This window comes from Primulina eburnea, chromosome 16 (genome assembly GCF_022965805.1).
Source record: "Primulina eburnea isolate SZY01 chromosome 16, ASM2296580v1, whole genome shotgun sequence".
NCBI lineage: Eukaryota > Viridiplantae > Streptophyta > Magnoliopsida > Lamiales > Gesneriaceae > Primulina > Primulina eburnea.
In genome coordinates, this window is record NC_133116.1 from 9,160,358 (window position 1) to 9,182,982 (window position 22,625).

Here is a 22,625-nt window from a genome sequence, read left to right on the forward strand (position 1 = left end):
TCTTCCCGAATGATTTGAACAAAACTCAAAACATGAAAGTTGTAGCATTATATCTTAGCTTTCTAATGTTCATAGCCTCACATAATTTGGATGCATATTCTAATCATTATGCTAAAACCCTTCAAAACTACCACAATTTCATCTCATTTCCTACCAACTTCATTACACTACTTCTACTTACACATCTTACTTGTAGATTCAGACAAGTAAATCACCCGTTCCACTATTCTGGAAAACATCTTGAACTTGGACCAATTGCTTTGATCATAAGCATCTTGTCTCAACCTCAGGATACTAAAGTTATATGCTCTAGTGGAGTAAGAAATCAATCCTACTGATGGTGCAAAGATTTGAACGATTCAGATCTTTATGATATCACTTCTGCTATATCTAAACGACATAGAGTTCAATTTTTTTTAGATTGGATTGATATAAAAAATACAAATATGACTGATAAGTGCAAGTTTTGCACTTAATTTATGATAATATTCTAACTGAATTATGCTAGTTTATGATAAAAAATGCGTGATTTTGTTTGTCCAAGCGCCGAGCATTGAAGGAACCAAGGTTGAAAACCGTGGGAGCGGCACCTCAGCACCTGGAGTCCCTACATGATTTGGACTCTAAAGTTTGGGCAGCGAAAAATTTCACATAAGAGTTTTAAATTGGGATATCATCAAATAAACACAGAGAACACGGAGGGAGCAAGAAAAGGAGAAGTGGAGAACTAAAGGAACAAATACGAAAAACACATCTTCCAAGGGAGAGAGTCGCTTATTCGGAGTTCATCGTTCTTATTCACTTCTTATCATTTCTTTATTTGACTAGTTTGATGTTGAGAAACATGATTTATTATTTTCGTTATTTCTTCATGAACTAATTTCATTATCTAGAAGATTACGTAACTTGGTCGAAACTAAATTTTTGAATCATTGAATTATATATACGATTTTTTTCTTTGTTTATTTGTGTTTTCCTGAAATTATTGTGTTTAATTACTTGATAACTAATTAAATTGTTATATTTATTTGAAATATATCGCTCGAGAGATGAGATTTTAAATAGAACAATAAGAAAATACATCATTGGTGTTTATAGAGTTCGATATGCCTATAACGACATTCAAGCCATTGAAATAATTATTGTCTTATTTAAATTATTTGATATTTGATTCTTAATGAGGATACTGAAATTAATATTTGACAATTAATTTCTACTTATCACATGAAAAAGGAGTAAGAAAAATTAAGAATTTTTAGCTAGTAAAGAGCTGAATTTATGATTATAAACGTCGATAGTAATCAAATATAGTGTAGACCAAGTTAAATCGCGCATTTAGATTCTCACATTGTTTTTCAGTGTGTGAACCCAAATTTATTTTATTTGTTAGTTAATAATCGGATCTTATTCTTGAGTTTTTTTAAATAGAGTTCAAGTATTTTAACTACATTACTTAATAAAATTTTAAATATACACCTTATGTGAGAATGATATCCGTACTAGATCCACTACTAAAATTTGATATCATACACTCGTGAGTAAAAAAATTAGGCAAAAATGAAAATAATGTCTAGATACCAAATAATCATTCTAAAGTAAATTTCTTGTGAGATAATCTCACTAATCTTTTTCATAAAATGAGTCAACTCGATTTATACTTAAAGTGAAAAATATTATTTTTAACATAAAAATATGACTTTTCATGAATATGATTAGACTGCCATGTGAAATCATCTTAAAAGAGTTTTTATATTTATTTTATTTTCTAGCATTTCAATTTCAAAAATTTATACTATAATTTTAAAGTTTTTTTTATAAACCACATGCGATCCACGATCCGTTAGTATATATAAAATACACGTGACCTTTCTAGCAATAAAAAAAGAGAACTAATGACACTATCACACGACAAAAAGAACTTTCTTTTGAGTAATATATCTGGAAATGTTCGTTGATGCCTTCTTAACACTATTTCGAAAACATATTTATTATCCTAAAATACAAAAACTGTGGTTAAAATAAATAAATATTATTATATATTTAATAAACAAATCAACATTGCATTATTAGTAAATGGCGGTACATCCTTAGTTTGTCGCACCAAGGAAGGCAGTTCCCGCTGTATTACCATCAAGAAAGCTTCCAAACACAGGCTGCTAGGAAAAAAAGGTTACTTAATAATCAATTAAAATATCTTAAAAAATATGAGTGATTGCTTTAAATATACGAACACACACAAAAGCACATTCTCAGAATTTAGTACCGGCACAATAGAATAAAGACTTAAAAATTGGTTTGCACAGCCCTTAAAAAAAAAGGGTAAGCGGTTTGCACATATTTAGATTAACCACACTTAAGCTTGGCCAAGTGCTAAGTTATCAGAGACCCATGGTACTTGCACCTAGGCTCAATTCTCTATCTTTGCACAAGACACAGGATAAGACACAGTCCTTTAAGGAAGCTCACATTCAAGGCTCTGTCTTTGCACCAGACACAGGATAAGACAGTCCAAGCCCACAGCATAACCAAATCTTTATGTGCTTTAAAATGTCAAGGCCCCTTTTAAGTGGACCTTCTTGAAATAGTAAAGCAGCTATGAACTAAAAGATAACAAACATCCATCTTCCGTTGTATATGCTATGATTTTGTTTTCTTGCTATCAACATTTTGTAAATACTAATTTTATGTTGATGAAACTTTCTTTAGATATTTTGATTCTGGCACACCATGATTTAGGACGCCGCACTTTGATAAAGCATATGGCTCGCCTTGTGCCCGCTGCCTAGGCTCTGCTGTACTTATAATCCTTAGTGCAGCTAATAACTATGATCGAGTGGATTGAGAAAATTTACATCCTAAATAATAACATAACTATTGAAAAAAAAAATTATTTTCAGTACTGGAATCAAGTGCAATATTCCAGCACTTCAAGAACAGAGTGATTCACTATAGCCATCCACAGTTTCACTTCACGGACTTGTTAAACCCAATCACTTCTGATTGAGTCATGATCAATATTTGAAATACAGCTAGAGAGGTCATTGTGTAGCTTATTTAATGCCACGCACACCACAACCCAGCCCACCAACTCAGAGCACAACACCGTGCAGCCCAACAAACCCGCGCATCTTGGATAAGGTCTACAAGAATTTCACTCATGGCAAACACGAGCAGGATTAGGATTTCGAACTTCTGTTCTGCTATTGTTATCTTATCTTTTTGTTAATAAACATTATCCCATGTGGGTAATCTCCTAGGGGTTTTATATTGGTTTTGAATATGCAGATTTGGGTTTGATTTTGATTAGAAATTTGTCTTTTTGAACTTCAGATTTCTACCTTGTATTTATATTGCACGTGAAGTAATAAGAATTAATTCAGCTTTCTTCAATAAACAATCTTATATTTATGAGATCGTCGGGTTCTCTCTAACGTGCCCGTCTCTCTCAGATTATCACCATAGGCAAGCAAGGCAGAGAAAAGTTCAAAAAAAGGCTGTATTTCTTAACTCAACGACCAGCCAATAACCCACCCCATAACTCATCCTATGCCCATAACACTTAACCTCATCCTAATAATCCTTATGGTGGGAATCAAAAAACGCTTCAACATCATGGAAGGGAAAAAAAGTGTATAGATAAAACAAAAATCAACCCACCAGCAAGATAATTTTAATTTTATCTTCATCTATAAGACCTGGTAAACATAAATTTTATGAAGCATCGATTCATAATTTAAACACAACCCTCACACTCGAAGAGAGAAAATTTAATGGCAGAGAAAAGTTTAAATGTCAGGATATAATACATTCACGATCCACACTCATTTTATGAAACTGCCCCCACCCAACCACAACACCCCCACCCCCCCCCAATCTCTCTTCATAAGAGGTCAAAGTCAGGTTCCCAAGTGGTTACTCTCACATGATTATGGTGAATTACACAAGATTAAAGAACTGTCCTGATTATTTTTCCATCACAAAATAAAAAATAACAGTTTCATAATTCTAGACATGAAAAAAGTATATAAAAGTCAAAAGACTTTTGATCAAGCAAGGTCTGATCCTACAACAATTACAAAACCTTAGACACGGTACAATATGCCCAAAATTTTCTCTCTGATCGTCGCCCCAACGTTTGGAATTTATGAGTGAACTACCAACCATGTTGCACTTAAGTGATCATTGAGTTGCAACCCAACATACTAACAATTTATTCAGGTTCCAAGCCAGTATAGCCACCAACGACGATCCCTCACAACAATCAAATCATTATCACATTCATTAGCACCTGAGTTTTGAGCTCATGGAGGAGTTGTGGTGTATCATGTAGTCTATGTTAAGGATGGTTGAGTAAACTGAAGGACATAAAAAATAAAGATCAAAAGGAAACTAAAATTCAAAATTGTTGAGGCGGATGCAATAACTGTGATGGCACACAGCACACTGTAGAGGTTAGAGGTGGGATAGAGCAAAAGATCACATTTAACATAGGTATGGTTTCTAGGAGCATTAGGAAAAGGTATTACAAATTCGCTGACTGAAACTCTTCTATGATGCTAAAATCTCTAGATAGAATAAAAATGTGATCTGTCATTCTGAACTGCGCCATTGCTAAATCATTCAAAGAAAAGTTAAATTAAGAAATTTTTGGTTTAAGCTTCTTTATAGCTCAGGAACTTCTTAAACATGCTTTTAGCTTTCCTGCCTTTAAAGTGGTATAAAGGAGTTGAAATCAAATCTCAGCAATGGTACCTCTATATAATCGGAACTTGAAAGGAAAAATGGCTCTTCCTCCAGAACACCACCATTCTTTGCGATAATTCTTTCTAATTCCTGCAACAACGCATACATGCCGATGAAGTAGAAAACAAGGTAATATTTATCTTTCAAGGAAAAATAGTTGAGCTGTCTGAACATTAAAAGCAAGATTCCATAATAATGGCAGGCCATAAACTGTCAAGATGGAGATAACGTTCTTTGTTTATGGTAGATGAGAAGATAGCAAATTAATTTTTTTTTTTTTGTAAAAATTAGAGAATATTAGGTAACTCCAACATTTTCTTTAAAAAAAAATCAATTGCACATAGGCGTGCTTTTATCATCAGACGGTACAACATATAGGAGAGGGGAGGACTAGGCCAAGCCCTCCTAGTATAGCCATATATATTTTAGTGAGCATATCGATCAAAATAGAAAAAAAAAGGAAAACAAAAAGGAAAGATTGTAAGGATTTTAATCCCTAAAATTAGAGATTCATGTTGGAAAAAGAAACTTGAAACTTATCCTTCTAAATTGAAACAATCAAATATACATCGGTACACATACAAGTGTATCATCCTAGAAACAGGGAAGCTATCTTAATCAAAAATAAAATATACAGTTAAAAAAATCTCAACAAAATAAGGATTACAATCAATCTAATTCCATGGAATCCATGATCATATCTTTTCCAACCAAATCCGTATTTCGACACTCTCCCTCAACCGAATGAAGTAATATATTCGATTCCAAGTTTGCTGACCATAGTTGGAAAGAATTAACCAGTTGTCCTTTTGTAAGTGCATATGCCAATTGATCTTAAGAGCACATGGATAATTTTTCCCCTGTTTTGTGGATGAACACGAACAAAGGCAACACTGTCAAAGATCTGAAGAATAAAATGGTTACGAGGTAGTGAAGTTTGGGAATAAATTAGAAAGAGTTTCCGATGTGCTTTTGAACTCAATGAATTTTTGTAAGATGTTGATTATGAGATTAATAGATGTCAAGACAGTTCTCCTAAAAACTGCTTTGGATTTTGTGAAACAAGGATGCCCATTTGATAGCAAAAAGATGGTCATTCTTCCGTTCTTCCACTCCATTTTGTTGAGGAGTGTGAACACACCAAAATTCATGGATGATTCCATGTTTATGAAAGAAAGGAGAAAGGGTTTGATCGAAGTAGTCCCCAGCATTATCGGATCAAAATCTCTTGATTCGAACATCAAATTGAGTTTAGATCGTGTAATAAAAATTTTGAAATATATCCAAGCTACTCGCACAGTCATTAATAAGAGACAAACCATTTTGCCCCAGAAACATCAGATATTGTGGATAGTCCCCGAATGTCATTATGGATGAGGGAAAAGGGAAGAATCATCTCTGTATTACTAATTGGAAAGAAGGAAAGCTCATGTTTAGAAAGCTGACAACTAGTCCAATCAAAGTTTTTAGTCAAAAACTCATTAAGTACTGACAGGAACATAAATTTAAGAACATGGATTGACCGATGACCCACCAACGGTGACAAAACTACATTTTATCAATATTAGAATTGACGGATAAAATGATAAAGGGTAGGAATTCACACTCTAATACTCCCAATGTTTTCTTCCAAGGTAAAAAAAAACATTTTCTTTTACTAGCACACCCAATCTTCCTCTTCATGCTCAGTTCTTGAAATATACAATGAGATGGGCAAAAGATCACGCCATTATTAGAAACTTTAGTGAACCTGTTAATTGAAACTAAGTTGTTAAGGAGTATGGGAATATGAACATCTGTGGGTCTGAGTATCATTTATGTACTAATGGTGGATCCATGTTAGGGGTCATATTTATGTGTTTAATCGGTTTTTTTTTAAGTTTATTTTGCATGAGTTTGTGAGTGTCAAGCCCATGTTTCATTCATTAGAGTGTTAGATTATGCCTATGGTCACTCCTCAAAGTTGTTGGTGGTAAATTTGCAGGAAAATAACCAAAATAATGAAGTGAAGATGAAAAACTGAAGATCTGGTCAGGAGTTGCGCTAGCGCGATTATTTTCGACCGCCCCAACGCGAATATATGAAAGATCGAGGAGCAAAATAGAAGATTTCGCGCTAGGGTGGTTGGTTTTGACCACCCCAACGCGCTTGGAGGAAAAACATAGTGCTAAGACAGAAGACCTTGCGCTAGCGTGGAAACTTATTACCGCCCCAATGTGCCCTGGTGACAATACAAGTACGCAGACAAAACTCCTCGTGCTAGGGCAATAATTTCTGAACGCCCTAACGCCCCTCGACAAGGAAACTTTTTGTATGCGCGGATTTTTTACCTTGTTAGACTCTTGGCCTATGAGATATATATATATATATATATATATATATATATATATATGTGTGTGTGTGTGTGTGTGTGTGTGTGTGATGTGTGAAAAGCCCTAGACACAAATTACATACCAGAATTCGGATAAAAATCACAGCTACCGCACAACAGGAAAGTGAAGGGAGGCCACGTGAAGAATTCAAGCGCAGAACAAGAACACAAACAAGTGTTTCTTCTTTATCTTCTTTTAGTTATGATTTTGAGGATCGTACCTCCAAACAATTATGCTTTGATTTCTTTTTGAAGACTTAATTTTATTATTGAGCATACTTGATTTGTTACTGGTTTTTATTGTATCTTTGGAGCATGATCAACTTCGAAGTTATTTTATATGTTATAATTGAGACCGAAATGAGATTTTATAACATGATAGAATAACATAATCTGATAATCTATGGATCCACAACTTGCATAGACATATGAAGTTGGGTACATCTCGATAGTCATCGTTCAATAGGTTAAAAGTTAGAGGATTCCACGATTCGTTAATGCTATTGCAATTGTTAAATTACACAAGGACACTTGGCTACTTAGAATAATATAGCTCGATAGAGTATATTGATAAAATTAGAGAATCCCGGCTAAAGCATGACTTATGAATTGAAATTCAATCATCATAGGAGATTAAGGGGTAAGTGATCTGGAATTCTAACAATTGTTTATTTATTCATTTGTTTTAAATTATTTTTATTGCGTTTGTTGTATTATTTTATTTTACTTTCAATTTAGTTTAATAAATTTCATCTTTTCGTTCTAGTTAACTAAAGAATTGTGTTTGAAGTAAATTTGTCTAATCAATCTTTGTGGGAACGCACTATACTATAACTTGACTCGTGCACTTGCGATTTATTCAAGTATAAAATATTTATTTTTTATTGGGGATTCTCAGTGCAAGAAAAGCTCCATCAAGTTTTCGGCGCCACTGCCGAAGATTGAAATTGGCAAAATTTTTCTTTTAGTTACTTTCTTTAGTTAATTTTTTCTTTATTTATTGTAATTCATCCCTCTGTGATCTGCCGTTTTCTATCATATATTTGCATGGATTTTTTTGTGTAATACTTCGAGATGTTCCATTAACAAGTATTCATAAGTTTTGTCCAACAATCCAAGAATTTGCAACAACTCGAGGTATCATGATTGTTCTAAATATTTTCTTAACCGAATTTTATTTCACGGGTTGGATGCAGCAACACAAATATGGGTAATCAATGGAACTCTGGCAACTGGTAGTCCCATGGTTTGCCTAAGTGATAATGAGATGATACACTTGTTCAATGATATGGTGGATTTTGACTACCACCAGTATTGAGATCCTTCACCGCAATGTTAGAGCCATCAATATACATTCCAAAAATTAGTTATCCAGATTTTATGAACCAACCGTTCGATTATCAAGACAATAATGAAGATAGTTTGGAATTGATCATGGATCGTGTAATGCCCGTTTACTCGTACAAATGATAATAACGCGTTTATGTCGTTTATTATGTAGTTATTTAGCTCATTAGATTTCACGTGATGGTTGAGGTATCGATGTTGAGATTGAATATGATTTCTAGATTGCCCATAGTGTATTGAGAATGAATATGAGTTTAAATAGTGATAGTAAGATGTGTAGGTAGAAGTAGTGTAATGAAGTTGGGAGGAAATGAGATGAAAATATGGTAGTTCTTACGGGTTTTATCACAATCATTTGAATATTGATCCAAATTGTGTGAGGCTATAACCATTAGAAAGCTAAGATATAATGCTACAACTTTCGTGTTTTGGGTTTTGTCCAAATCATTGTGGAAGACAAGCCAAAAGTGCCCCGAAATGTGTCGTGTGTATCGTCATTCCTACAATGATACATTTTGGTAGATTGAGCATAAGTTTTTACTCAGACCTCCAAATGACCTGAAACCAATTGATGATTCAAGCCAAGACATAGGGCTACAACTTTCATGTTTACCACTCTTTCAAATTATGAAGGGAAGATACGTTTCTGGAGCAATTTATGATGACCCAATGCGCAAAGGCAGAATAGGTGGCGCCCGAGCGGTAAGATTTTACCGCCCGAGCGCCGGTGCATTACAAGACCAGCGTTTTTACAGAATGTTTGGCGCTCGAGCGATAGAAAATGACCGCCCGAGCGCCGGTACACCAAAAGTTCAATATTTTACAGAAAGTTTCGCGCTCGAGCGGTAGAAAATGACCGCCCGAGCGTCGCTTCAATTATAAGAAGATAAGTTTCGAAATTCTAAGCAGTACCACCAGCTTCCTTCATTTCCTTACAGCATAGACTCGAGAGAAACAAGAACCCTACCTCCCAAAAAGTCCTTTTCTTCTTCTCCTTCATCATTTTGAGGTTAGAAGTTCATTCTCCATCACAAGAACATCATAGAGATGTAAGTTTTCTTCTCTTTTAGTTGTTCTACATGTAGAGGAGTGATTTTCACCTAGTATATACATAGTGATGGATTTATTGATGTATTTGACAGTATAGGAGCGAGAAACACCGTCTCAAAGCTTGGACGGTAAGTTGGCATGTTCTTGAAGTAATACATGAGTAATATTATGATTTCAAATACTTCTCATTGATTATTGCTATATGTAAATTGTTAGTATGTTTATTGATAAAAACATAGCACCATATTTCATTGTTATGTATTAAATATGAAAGAAACTCATGAATATTGAAGATGGGTGCTATGGCATGAACATGAACATGAAAGAAAAAGACTGATTTTACATGATATAGAGCTTGTTGACATCATGGGTGGTTTTAATTCCACCAAACCTATTGGCCAATATATGTTCATGGGGCGTGGGGTTGCCAAAGGTTGCTCCCTGACGTCCAACACAGTAGTAGCTATATAATAAAGCAAGCACGGTAGTACAGGTCAAGTAATGAGGCTCAAGTACAAAAATGAACATGAATATATGCTATGATACGACATGGTTTAAAGATTCATTGTTGTCACCGACTTGATATGTATGTTCTTTCGACGCATATTGATACGTACAAGTGCCAATTTATTGAGTTTTATAAACTCACGTAGCTCATGTATTACAGGATCATGTAATGAAGATACATAGGATGCCGGTTCGCCAATGGATGCTTGTGACGTGCCTCACCTCGACAAGAACCAGAATTTCTTATTGTATAGCTTCCCCATATGTATGATAATGAATTTAATGTCCGGGTTTGAAACAAGTTTTACAATATGTATGTCTATGAGTATAATGATACATAATATGTTTGTATAGAAGGAAATGATTATATGTAAATATTGTTATTGTTGTTTGAGGGTTAATGTATTACATATTGTGATTGTTGCTTGAGGGTTAATGTATTACATATTGTTATTATTGCTTGAGTGTTGGTGTATTGAAATATAGGGACATCATGCCAAAATTTTTATAAACCGTCAAATTGATGTCCTTGATTGAATTATTTCATAATATAGATATAACATTCAAATCCTATTTTGATTATAGTAATCATGTCGAGTATAGAGTAAGGGCTTGACAGATCGACTCGAGGTTATGTTGGCCGAATATGTGGCATTGACTGAGGAAGCTATAGAAAATCGGCCTCAGTCGAAAAGGTCTTCGAATAAATATCATATGAAAATGAGCCACCAATGAAGTTTTGGGATGACAAAGTTCTCGAGACTATCGATTTGAGCTCATTGTTAGTATAATCATACACATCCACATGATCAATCTCTTCCTCCAACACCGATTTTGAAAGATTTTGTTCCCCAAGAGCCAACATAGATATTCTCTTCCCATGTTTATCATTATTTGTGGAGTGTTATTGAGGTGACGAGCTTACAATTTATACATCAAGCCAGACTTGAGTGCATATGGAACCAAGACCCATATGTGATGTCATATGACACTTACTTTGGGCGTCAACCCCTATTTAATGAGTGTTTCTGAGGGTCAAATTGACGACTAAAAATCAGGTGCTACTCGGGAGGCAATCCAAGCGTTTTATTTCAGCTTTATTTACCTAAATTACTTTTAGTCTTTGCATTAAGTTCTTGTTTCTTTGTGAGTTGATCTTGCTTAGTCCCGTAAGTTTTCATGCAAGGGGTGCACATGCTGAAGAGTTGACTAAAGAATTCGATGTAGGAGAAGAAGACTGATATCCATCTGCAGTCCTCATGCCCACTGTCTTACAATCAACCAGGGGTGATTTTTTTTCCTACCTTTCGTATTCTTGCATTAGTTGCTTGTGTTTAATTGATTTTGTGTCTTGTCGTCTAGTGTATTGAAGACAATGCACGAATTTAGTACGAGGAGGGGGTAATTTTTTTCTTTTATTATTTGTTGTCATTTCAGAAGAAAAAAATTGCACCGAGTTGTGTCAGGTCGTAGGAAAACTAATTTGTGGTGATGAGATTGGTAATCGTTGACCAATGATGATTATGAATTGATGACATACATGCCCATTGATTTTGATACTTCATTGGTAGCATACCCCTGTTGAGGCTTGCAATATTTGTCGGAATGTTGAATATTTTTTAAGCACTACGTTGGAACTGGTGAATTGTGTGAACAATAGTGAAGTTCAAAATTTTTCTGAGGAATTTGAGAAACAGGAAGTGTTTGTCGAACTTGAGTGCATATCATCTGAAACGAAATACTCCAGTAGCATGAAAATGACTTAGGAAATTTTTGTGATTATGGAATTGAATTGAGCCTGCCTTGAAACATACATCTACAAACTCATCCTTACATCGAGGCTCAGCATTGTAAGCTTAGACAAATGAACTCAAAAGCAATATATCCATATCCTAGAGGAGTACATATCTGAAAATTTGCACCCGTGAAAGAAAAAGTTTTCTTGCAAAAAAGAACTTTTGAAAATAGGAGAAGATGGGTGCCCGACTCGGCCACAGCTCCACAAGAACCTTTTGTACATTCTCAATCAAATGCTGCGGGTTACTTGTTTCTCTAGAATCTAGCATATATTGTGAAGGTAGGTGTGATTTCAAACAACTTAAAAGCATTTATACTGCTATTCACTTGGCACAGACGTCTTCATACACCTAGACGATGCTCATGTAATTTAAACACCACCCTATTCACTCAACCAACTGCTCATAAGTTTGATTATTAAGTTTCTGTCTTTGAATAAAGTAAATTAAGAGTATTAGGAATTTCTAACTAAAATGTCCGACTCCCTGATTGCTGCAACAGAACCATCAGGCATGAATACAGCTCATGACAGTTGAGACTGAGACATACCTTTCCCGTCAAAATTTCATACTCGAGGAGTTCCTCCACAATTTTCTCCAACACCAGATGATTTTTCTGAAGCATCATTTTTGCTTTATCATAAGCCAAGTTGTAGATCTGCAATATACAGTTGAATGGCATAAAAATAGTATCCTTACATTTCTAGTTTGGCTAGGGATGCTTAAGGAATGTCCTACAAGACAAACTGACTCAACCACATTAGGAAAGTGAGATTCAACCTGGAATCACATATCATCCACCACTTTAAACCACATTTTCTAGAACAAAATTTTCTATATGACATGATCTTGTTCCCATTTCTGTCAGTCACTTTCAGTTGGCAATATTTTAAATTCTGGGGACATATGATCGCTCTTTCATTAAATACCAAACATGACGAAAAACCCACAAGCAAATATCAAATTCTACCCAAAAAACTGCTTAAGCTTGTTCTTTTGCCAGATAAATAAAATCATGCCGCAAAGCAAGTACAAGAGCCATACTTTTTCGACTTTAGATGCCATTTCATATTCAAAGTTGTCTCCCATACTCAAAGCAGTGTCCTGTTCCAATCAAATGTAGAATGGATATGGCAATCAGTGTGAGATATTTCACAACGTGAATTACGCATGCAATTGACATGAAATTGAAATGTGGATAAAGCATATAAAAATGCTACCACATCAAGTCTCAGCTAGTTTTTTCAACCCTTCTACTCTACCATGTTTAAATTGTTTTAAAAAGTGACAAGAATTGCTTCCTACTGAAATGCATGCATTTGAATCCTTCTCCGTTCTGCCCACAACCTTATTTCAATTTATTAATATAGACCTACAGCCATCAAAATTATGCAAATCTAAAAACTTAGGAAAAGATGATTGCCAACAACAAGATCAAAAACATGATAACAGATGAATAAACCAAAGAGGGAGGAAGGCTTAAAAACCACGAAACATGATCTTACTGTGGTGGTAAGCAAACAACAAAGGTCTCAGCAGAATAATGATACCTCATCCTAGATAAGATCCATAAAACCAAGGAAAAATATCAACCACTGGGAAAAGGTTCTATCCTGCAGAGGGGGGTGGTAGTAGCAAAAGAATGAAGATATAGAGTGATGGAGTGGCAAGTCTCAAATAGCTGTTTCAGAAATTAGTCAGATGTGAAAAATTGGTGGTCGCAGAAATTTTGGTTTAAAAATATGGAGGCATGAGAAGTGACAAATAACCCTCTCAGCATCACAACTTCAGAGACAAGGTTTTATATCAAAATAATTAAAATGTTTATTATCAGGCTTAAAAATAAATAAATACCGCATTTCCATGATGGTAAATTGTTGGACTATCATCAGGACCCCATCCAAACTGAATCACCATCCGAGTAGCTATCTGCACCAAATATTTCTTTTCAGACAACTGATTCAATTCATAGAACAAAATTACAAATTATGTGTAGATAAAAACCTCTTGCGCCTCTTTTAATTCTGATGAAGAAAGAATATTTTCTTCCCCAAATGGAAGCAGCATTTGGGATGCAATATAAGAACCAAAATTAAATACAAGTTTCTTTTCAAGATATACTCTTGTTTCAACATTCCCATTCATGGAATCTTCATTCCTAGCCTTGGTAATCTTGGTGCATCCAATTCCCTAAAACACAATGCAACAAATTCCCTTAATAATGGTTAAAAGAAATATTGTGCTCACACACATCTGATCAAAGTCAATCCGGCCTAACAAATATTATAGCCACATTAAATCGACTATTTTTAATCCAGCCTCTTAGATATTCTTATTCGAGTTTTTTCTGGACAAAACAGCATTTGTTGTTGTATCTCTTATTCGATGGTAATAGCTTTCATTTAACAAGAATCGAGAGCCTCTACAGCTCAGCGGCACATCTTAAACTGCTCCACCCCCCACACAATACAAAGGTTCCTTTGCTCCATTATGTCATTCACTAGACGTCGCCTCTGGAAGAGGACATGTAAACAACTTATAACGATCAAAATTTAAATTCAGAAACTGCAAATAAAACTTTAGTGAATCTGTTTAAAATGCTAGCATCAATATCCTTTCACCAATTTTCTCTTGCATCTCATCACAAGATTTGAACTGGAAAATACAGCCACAAAGTCCCCAGTTAGTGAATCAGGATACAGTTAGGTGTTTAAATTCAGCGCCATGACATGTATGTCGATTTGTTACTGAAATTAGAGCATAGAAATTTTTTCATCGACGTGATACTTTCGCTACTCAACAAGCTTTACTTTTGAAATTCTTCAAACCTAGCTCCATGATGTAGTTTAAACAGCTTCCTCTCTGAATTAAATAGATGGTGAATGCCATGGTGAGTAAAAGCAGGAACCTGAGTTAAATGAAATCCAGGTATATAAACCACCAGTATTGGTTGTCCTTGTTCTCAGTAAATAGGCAGAAGTCATAAGCAAACGTGGAACATCATTTTCTGGTTCATAGAAGCATAGCTAAATCAAACAGACGTCGCTACTCCTGATAAGCAATTCTTTCCAAGTACTATCAAGAATAAAGGATTACAGTTCCGCATAAATAATAGTTATAACTATTGAAAATGTTAAAAAATGGCCCACACAATTACCCTGGGTCATGGATGCTGAAAATTGTATCCCAACTAGACCAAATAAAACAGATTCTAGAATTGCATGTCTATTTAGACTCGAGGAAAAATGAAATCTGGTAATTGTAAATAGAAGGTAAAAAATGATTAGAAGCATGCTAGCAAAAGATGAAGACAAATCATCTACCTCCCACGAAGAAGGTTCAAGCCATAGATTATCAACATAATCAAAATTTGGTAATAATAGAGCTATGAGACCACGACCGGCAGCCCAAACAGCATGCGGAAATTTTGTTTCCCTTGACCACTGAAAAAAAAAGAATCAAATTACATGCCAGTCCCACACCGAATATATAATGACTAAATCATAGACAATTAAGACACCATAGAAGGAAATACATAAAATAAGACTTGCACTGCCTATAAAGTTATCTTTTCCATATTCAACTTACATTAGACACACTTGTAAGTATTGTTAGGCAAGGCATTATCAGAACAAGTCAGATAAATGCATTCTTGATGAACAATTGCAACAGGATTGCAAATCCTCAACGTTTTGACAACCCATAGAACAAACAATATCGTCATTAATATAAACATAATTTGTCACTACAAATAACTTGAGGTTTTCAAGGGTCAAGTCAAATAAAAAACTGAAAAAAAACTAACCTTAGAGATGGTAGTAGCCAATAACATAAGAGTGAAAAGAGAACAGGAAAAAAATCCAAATTGTTAAAAAAAAACACGTGGCAACATTACAGTGAAACACCCGTTCCAAAAATATTTTGAAGCCTATCAACATGGAATCGTTCGATGAGGCTCAAAAAAAGGCTTTCCACTTGTTGCAAAGCGAGAAAGATAATATGGATTAAGCACATTCTACTTCAGTGATTTCCAAGGCATTTTTGCAGATTCCAAGTAATAGAACACCACAGATTATTTATCGACTTTCAGTAATGGAGCATTTAGATAAATTCGTGCACTGCAGTACTTTTTTTGCATGATATGGAGCATTATAAAATAAATGCAGTCAAAATGGCAACTTACATCAAGAGGTGGACTCAGAAATTCTATGCCATTGGTTATTTGACCATATGGTTCCATCAGGTCAACAACATCCTGCAAATCCTCTTTCGTCAATGTCAGTCCAAGATGATTAACCAACATCTTGCTTATTTTCTTCGAAGTTTTGGTTTTCCTGACCCAATTGGGGATGATGCAACTAAAAGTCTGCATAATGGCAATATAAACCAAAAATAAAATTACATAAATCAGATAGTTCCACATTTACTATGTGATAATAGGCTGAATAAGAAAGAGGAAAAGTGATGTACTCACAAAAAACATGGAACTTTTTTTCATCGAGGTCATACACAAAAAAAATTGTCATCTATATAAAGGAAAAGAAGTTCCTCCTAATGGCATTGCTTTGGCTTGCATCATGTCTACTGGCAATTCCTTTAGTTTAAAGGTGCCAAAATTGTAGGTGAAGTCTTCCTAATATGATGTGACTAGCAGATAAAAGTTCTTCAAAATATGAAGAAAAAAATAGAAGGCGGAGGCCAATGAAAAAATGTTTTCTAATTCAGTCAACATGAATGGGAAAAACAAGTAGATTCCACCAAAACAGGATGGAACACACTAGTATTCTCCCATCAAACCTAACCCCAAACCTGTTCATAATAGAACCTGTGCTACCACACCACATTCGATCTACTCGGGAGTTGAATGTCCTATGTTTTCTATTCTATGTATTCCCTTTCGCACTACTGATAAGATTTATAGCATATGTTGCTCTTCTGTATGGAACACAAAGCATCCCCTAGTTTTCTGGACAACCCTTTGTATTTCTAAGGACATGGTGGTGTCAGGCTTAGGGATCTCGTTCGTTGTGAATTCAATGGATTCATGACGTTTATTTGATAAGGGGTGGCTTGGACTGCAAGAAATATCGACTCTCCTTTGATCAAGAATATCTTGTAAATTTGAGATGAATAAGTGAGCTAGACGAGATCAGTAGAATGTGTAAAGCAAGAAATATTCTTTCTTCTTTGATCAAGAAAATCTTATTGATTCGAGACTAATTGGTGAATTTGGTGGGATCGATCCAACGTGTTGTGCAATTTTCAGTCTCTTGGTCCTCCTATCTTGGTATCCAAGCCATGTTTAAATCTTCAAGTGTAGGAGCAGTCAGGTGGCTTGGATCTCCGTAGCTTGAGACTCGTGCACCTTTCTGAAGCATGCTTCACTCTCTGATTGGGGATACATGACAAATCACTCATCAGGGACAAGCTCCCTTTGTCATGGACAAGAAATGTGTTCTTTGTCATTTGGCAAATGAGTCTATCAATTATCCTTCTTTGGATGTGAGTTCAGTTCAAATATGAGGGGCAAGGTAGGGAATTGGCTTATATTGGGTTTTCAAAGAAGACAATCAAGAGAATATTGAAGTGGTTCAAGAGGACCATCTGAGGTTACTCGAGAATTACAAAAACTAGGTTATTACCCATGTCTCGTAGTGTACTAAGTTTGGTTAACTCTCGACTCTAACACTTTGAGAATAGACCCACGTGCGGATAAACTCTTCCTAAAAAAATATTGCACGTATTTAGGGGTTTGTACTCCATGTATTCATTCTTATGATGATAGTTAGGATTTTGTACTTGCTCGGGTATAACTAATCTATTTGTTCATTTTATCTTTTGATCCGTGAATTACTTATTGATGAAAGAAAGAACAGACAGGAAAGGAGGACAAGAGAAAAGCCTGAAATTGTAATCATATGCAAATGTTGTGCATGAAATCATGCACATCTGAAACATGATATAATTGAGACAATAATGGACAGTCACAGCCATTTTCAGGAAACGAACTCCAAGCTGATAGTTGTATTTCTTACCGCAAACCAACTGCAGTAGCTCATAAGTTCATCTGTGTCAATAAACTTTCTTCTGAAGGCGGAACCTTCCAAAGACAGGGGTACGCGTTTTAATTCGATAGGACGTAGAAGAGCTGTCTTTTCAGCAACCTACAGGTATAGATGTTGGAAAACAATTTTTATCAGCTTGCCCAAGCAAAACTGACACTCAAACAAGCTAAAATGTTCAATTCAAGCCAATCAATTATCAAACTTATGAGCAGCAATATAACATAATTGTATTGTCTCAAGCAATGCACAAAAAAATGCCATGATGATGTTAGCGATAACAGATAACAGATAAACAGGTTAGAGATTGCAAACTTAAGTACATACTGCACGTCATGATAGTGTGGTAGTGTTTTCTCGATCTCCGTAGTAATGAGTTTTGCGAATTGCTCATCCGCTTGTATTTTAAACCCTTTTATTATGATAATAAATATTAGTTTTCTATCCAAAAAAAATGCATGTTATGATAACTTGACCTTGACAGGTTCAAACAGAAAGTGAAAATTTTGTCATGTTTCAAAACCATGTTAAACATAAATATCATTGCATGCTTTCCTAGGAAATAAAAAACTATTGAGTTATAATTTTTTTTAATAAGAAATATTTTATTAATGATATGATAAGAGTTAATTATATCAGTGGACTAGTGGTCCACTATCAACAGAAAGTACATAATATCAATGATGTCAATCTCTCAATATATCTGAGATCAACACGTTCTTAAATTCATCATCAGTGCCGATCCACATAGCAACTTCGATCTTGATTTTATCTCAGCATTGTTCTCTATTGTCTTCCTTATCCTAAAAAATTCTTCGATTTCTTTCTAACCATACTGTTCAGCATATGCCTTGAACCACCACTTGCCAAAAAGTTCTTTCCCTCGCACCAGTTAGTTGTCCTAGATCCATAGCGAATAAATCAATCGTTGACTTAGGCACTACACAAACCAATTCCAGTTCTTTCAAAGCTTTAGCCCACAAGCCGCTCGTGAACGCACAATGAATTAGCATATGATCCTGTGTTTCCAATTCATTCCTACACAACACACACCAGGGCCATTTTTTTGCATCATCTCCGAGGTCGGTAGCTTACCCTGAATCGCTGTCCACGAGAAAACCTGAATCTTTGTTGGAACATGAACCTTCCAAATAACATGGAAATAAGGAAAATGGGGAAGTGACTTTGGGTAAAAAAAGACTCAAAAGAACGATTTACTTAGAAAAGACCAGAACGATCCCCCACTCCACACCCGATAGTCATTTACCCTTCAACCAACCTAGTCCTATCTAACAAACCTAATAACTCAGTCAACTGTAAAAGCTCCTCATCTTTCACGGCCCTTCTAAAATACAAATCCTGTGACTGGGTAGACAACGAATTGGTAAATTGAACAAAGTGTGATATAGGCAAATTGTGAACAGCAGATAGCTGAAATAAGACTGGAAAAAGTTCTTTAAAGGAGTAATCCCACCACCACGTCTTCCCAAAATCTAGCCTTGTTACCTCCTCTAACCTTAATCGAAACTAATTGTTGAAAAGTTGGGTATAGTCTGGAAATAAACTTTCATGGGCATCTGAATCACGCTTCTTGCTAAACCCGCATCCCACACATTCTTTTGTAGCCCATATTTACTCACTATGACCTTCTTCCACAACATCCCATTTTCCACATAAAATCTCCACCGCCATTTCCCCAACATAGTCTTGTTCCTCAAAATAATATTCCCAACACCCAATCCGCCTTAATCTTTAGGTTTGCACACATGTTCCCACGCAACCAAGTGATTGTGTACTTCACCATCCGCTTCATCCCATAAAAAGTTTCTTGAAATTTTCTCCATCGCGTCCGTTATACCTTTAGGTACCCTAAAAAAAGACATTTAATATATCGGGAGTGCATTTAAAACAGATGTTAACAAAGTTAACCTTCCCTCTCTTGACAATTTTTTTTTTCCAACTAGCCAATTTTTCGACATCTTAGACAGAATGGGTACCCAAAACGAGGCTTGTAATGGATTTCCACCTAAAGGCCCTCCCAAATACTTAATCAGCCATTTCTGCATACCACATCCAATTTGTTGTGCTAACAGTTCAACTTCTTCTTCACAATGGATACCCAACAAAACACTCTTTTTCCAATTGATTTTTAATCCAGACATGTCGCAAAAAGTTCTCACAACTTGCACCAAAAACCTGATATGATCTTTTTTCCACAAAGAAAAGTGTATCGTCCGCAAACTAAATATGATATATCTTTATCCCATCTCGTGCAACCTCGATCCCCTTATTAAATTCCCATCCTTGGCTTTATCAATCAATCTCCCCAACACATCCACAACCAAACTGAATAAAAAAGGATGCAGTGGATCACCTTGTCTAAGCCCTTTATAAGCATTAAATTTACCCCTTGGCCTTCCGTTAATCATAACAGAAAATGATACATCGACACACATCCTTTGATCCATCTTCTCCATCTCCCTCCAAACCCTTTTTCTTCCGGATCAAACAAATGTAAGTTTCAATGGTTACACCATTTATGATTCCGCTTTCAAAAAACTTCTCGAGAACCTTCATTAAATCTCCTTTGACTATATCCCAACACTCTTGAAAGAATGTCAAAGTAAAGCCGTCCGTCTCAGGACTCTTACATCCATCACACTAAAAAACTGCTTTCTTAACCTCCTCTTCCAAGAACTGTTTTTCTAACTCTCGACTCAAATCTCCATCAATGGGGCACCACTCCACTCCCTTCTTTAATCCATTTGAACTTGTATTTTTTGTTATTAATTTGATTATTTCGACACACCAATTCTTCTAACAACCATTTTGCTTCTTTTCTTTCATTAGATACTTCTTCAGATCCCCGAGCCTCACTCTCTAATTCATCCAGCCTGCTGATCTTACCTCTTAACTCTGCTGATTTCATATCCAGCATCCCGAAAACCTCTTCATTCCATCTTTGAATGTCATCCTTCGATGCCTTGAGTTTCTTCATAAATTTATGTCCCTCAAATCCTTGGAGCTCCGCATTGTTCCACCACGATAGGACCAATGTTTTAAAGTTTTTGTGCCTCAACCACACATTATTGAATCTTAAAGGCGGTCCCCACTTACATTTTACCGAATCTAAGACCACTAGAAAATGATCTGAAGTGATTCTTGGTAGGAGTATTTGTCGATAAAATGGATAAATTTCAGTCCATCCCGCCGTGAACAAGAATCTGTCTAATCTGCAGCATATGGGTGAGTGCCTCAAATTCGACCAAGTGAATTTTCCATTCAATAAAGGTGGATTGCACAACTCAAATTCATGTATCAATGTATCAAAACAAAGCAAGCTCGAAGCATGGGATCGGCTATTCATTTTTTCGCTTAATGATCTCACAACATTAAAATCTCCCCCTCAAACACCATCTCTCTCCACAAAAACCCTCAATCTTGCCAATTCATCCCAAAAATTTTGTCTCAACCTTGGTTTACATGGACCATAGACCGCAGTAAACCACCAATCATTGTTATTATCCTTTTGAATATGAATTGAAACCGAAAATTCCCCAATCAAGTTATCCTTAACCGACATCACCCTTGAATCCCACATAACCAAGATTCTACTTGACCGACCAACTGCAGGTAAACTAACCCAGTCCACAAACCATGATTTCCATACACTTGCAATAAAACTCCCATCCATCACCTCTCTTTTGATTTCCTGCAACACAACTAAGTCTAGACTTTCTTTGACTAGGACGACATGGATCAATCCCCTACGCCTAGCTTAACCTCCGCCTCTAATATTCCATGAAAAAACTTTCATCGATTCACTGAATCACCCCTCTGAATTATTCTGTATCGAAATTTATTCATCTCTACCATCCTTTCTGCCGTCTTTTCCATTCAAGGACCCCACTTTCTCTACACCCATTTTAGAAAGACAATCATTTTCTATCACCAACTTGTCCTTCATCAGCTTCAAGCCCACGCTTCCCCTTTCTGCTTTTGTTCCATCTTGAGGCCCTAAGAAGTTGTTCCTCGATAGACCCGGCTCTTCAACCAAAAGTGTAATCCCCACCCTTCCCTTATTCTCTACCCCTCCCGCCAACCCCACCGTTGAGACTGACAAAGGAATAGAAGGGAAAGAAGATTGATCAAGACAAGAAGGATTGGTACATTGCAAACCTTACTCGGAGATGATTCAAAAAAGTCCCCCGAGTCTGGGAATTCCAAGGAGTGTTGTGTCAACTCATCTAAAGTTGATGAAATATGGCTCTCAATCGTCCGATACATTGTCCATCACATCCTTTGTTAGTTGATCCTCCCATATGCCGTCATCACCGTCAAGCATCTCTATTCCTTCCTTGATGAACTCAATCTTCAGAGCTTCTATCTCTTGAAGAATTGATTCATTATGTTCCTTGGACTTCTTACTACGATAAACAATTTCAAACTTCCTTTCTTTCGTCCTACTTTCCTCCTCAAGAATTAAATGATGTACCACTGTGGTCGTTTTATTATTCACTTATTCAATCGCCACTTTCTTAAAATCAGCCTCATCTTTCGGACATAACTTTTGAAGCATCTTGAATTTTCGACCATGATACCAAGGTTCAGATTCGCAATTACGTCCTTCTGAATTTTGTTGCGTACTCTCTCACTTGTGCTTTCGATTGATATTTGATCTCCATACTCAAGTTTTGACCATTCTGATTGTGCCCATTAAATCCATCTTCATCTCTTAGTTGCTGAATT

At 35.7% G+C, this 22,625-nt stretch overlaps 1 protein-coding gene across 1 annotated transcript in view; it reads right to left on the reverse strand.

Moving 5' to 3' along the window:
* Positions 1–1,906: 1,906 nt before the first annotated feature.
* The window catches only part of LOC140817113 (probable inactive ATP-dependent zinc metalloprotease FTSHI 5, chloroplastic), a 52,708-nt gene continuing 31,989 nt past the window's right edge, over positions 1,907–22,625 (reverse strand). Inside the window, exons 11-19 of the mRNA XM_073176711.1 lie at positions 17,850–17,978; positions 15,998–16,180; positions 15,138–15,257; positions 13,819–14,004; positions 13,669–13,743; positions 12,859–12,918; positions 12,365–12,472; positions 4,753–4,833; positions 1,907–2,153 (exon numbers count right to left, since the gene is read on the reverse strand). Of these exons, the coding sequence (XP_073032812.1) occupies positions 2,088–2,153; positions 4,753–4,833; positions 12,365–12,472; positions 12,859–12,918; positions 13,669–13,743; positions 13,819–14,004; positions 15,138–15,257; positions 15,998–16,180; positions 17,850–17,978 (1,008 nt within the window). The 3' untranslated portion in view covers positions 1,907–2,087. The remainder of the gene's footprint in view (positions 2,154–4,752; positions 4,834–12,364; positions 12,473–12,858; positions 12,919–13,668; positions 13,744–13,818; positions 14,005–15,137; positions 15,258–15,997; positions 16,181–17,849; positions 17,979–22,625) is intronic.